At 38.4% G+C, this 1803-nt stretch overlaps 1 protein-coding gene across 1 annotated transcript; it reads right to left on the reverse strand.

Annotated features, from left to right (window-relative positions):
• Window positions 1-374: 374 nt before the first annotated feature.
• Window positions 375-878, reverse strand: LOC147862365 (uncharacterized). The gene has a single exon (XM_087323105.1). The coding sequence runs from the start codon at window positions 876-878 to the stop codon at window positions 375-377; it is 504 nt and encodes a 167-aa protein (XP_087179231.1).
• Window positions 879-1803: the final 925 nt, after the last annotated feature.

The raw sequence follows: 1803 nt of genomic DNA on the forward strand, positions 1-1803 counted from the left end.
TGATTTTGTGACCTTTGCTCTTCTACTTGTCTTGGAATCAGGGCAATACCTCCTCCTTCTCACTTAGGATGTGGGTAATTTGGTGAAATATACCCTCGTTCAAAACAATTATAACACTACACTTTGGGATTTTGCCTCCCAATATCTTTCTTTTGTTGAGAAACTTGCATAGATCTTGTAAGTTCACCTTGGTTGATACAAATCTTACTTACTTCATAAGCCATCTTTGCCACTTGTTGTGCAAGATCCATGGCCCCACTTGTAGAAGACTCTCGCCGTGAAGACACATCAGGACTTTTCTCATGTACCCTATGAACGTATGTTGTCGCACCTTCAATAGCTTCATCATCTTCTCTCATGTCCCTCCCAAGCTTTCACATCCTCTTTCTCCATTTACTTATTGCCACTTCTTTTGCCCTTTCAAAATATTCAGGTTCCTTATCATCCACCTTCTCTTTAATATCCTCATGCAAGGCCACGATAAATTGGTCATGCTTCATAAAATCGGGTGGAACTTGATCATTTCCTAATCGCTCCAATATCCTATATAAATCTTCAAAACTCCTAATAAAATCCCTAATATCCTCTTCATACCCTTGCCTTACCTTTCTAAAATTCTTCCAAATTGCTTCTGGAGTCTCGGTTTTTGGAAATTGGGTTAACAATGCTTGTTGCAAACGTGCCCAATCATTCTTCACCTCCATTGGCACCGACTTTACATACCAATCTAAAGTTGGCCCATCCAACAAAAGGCTTACCATTATCGCGACATTAGCATCACTCTTCCCAACTTGTAGAGCCCAAATCTTCAACCGACGCACGAATTGCACCACATCACTATTCGTCCCGGTGAAAGGCTCACTATAGAGATCCGCCATTATTTCGAAACACCCAACTGCCAAAATATGCAACAAATATAACAACACCAACAATTCCAATATTAAAGTACTTGGCCTTGATTATGATGAAACCGAAAGTCCTCGGTTGCTGTCAAGATTGGTCCTCAGTGGGGGCACCAAAACGTGTTGTGCAAGAATTTGCCTCTCAAAACTCTACCACAATACAACTAGAAACACACAAGGCACATCATCATAGGGCACCATAACAACATCATTGAGTTTAAGAAAGACCACAAACACAAAAGGAGATTACTCGGTATGACAAAGACAATCAATGAAGAAACATGAGAGGGGAGGATATATATCAAGAGTTGATAACATTATATACATATAAATTTTCACTACATGAAAGAGGTTCTACAATATTTTATGATAATCATCCACGTACAACAAATAAGAGATTGGAAGTGACAAAGATATGTACCATAATCTATGAGAGAGGAACGGAGAATGAACATACAGTATGTATTAACAAGACGAATATAAAAACTCACACTACATCAAGAGATATATTCTAAGTCTATTCTATTCTCAAGGCGTCCACACTCATACTTATATACAATAGGGGCTTAATTGTTCGTTCTTGCATGTATCTTGCCACGTGTCGCACATGTAACACTTCAGCCACTTTCCTTTGCATGTAACCGATAGATCTTCTATTTTGGGTATGAAGATGCTTGATTCTATCCACGATCACTCGTAGACATTTGTAGCAAGTCGAGCAAGCTTTCCAAACAATGTTTATTTATTGAAATCCATTATTCTCTTGAAATATTACGACCAAAACATTGACTGCATATTGTAAAGGTACTCTTTGACTATGTCACATCAATTCATCTTGATTTTTCAAATCTACCTTCGACTAAAGCATCCACCATCATGCCTAAAGTGTCATAACCAGCTT

This window comes from Azolla caroliniana, unplaced genomic scaffold (genome assembly GCF_043228905.1).
Source record: "Azolla caroliniana isolate FFs.n. ecotype wild unplaced genomic scaffold, voAzoCaro1.0.p SCAF_7, whole genome shotgun sequence".
Taxonomy (NCBI): Eukaryota; Viridiplantae; Streptophyta; class Polypodiopsida; order Salviniales; family Salviniaceae; genus Azolla; species Azolla caroliniana.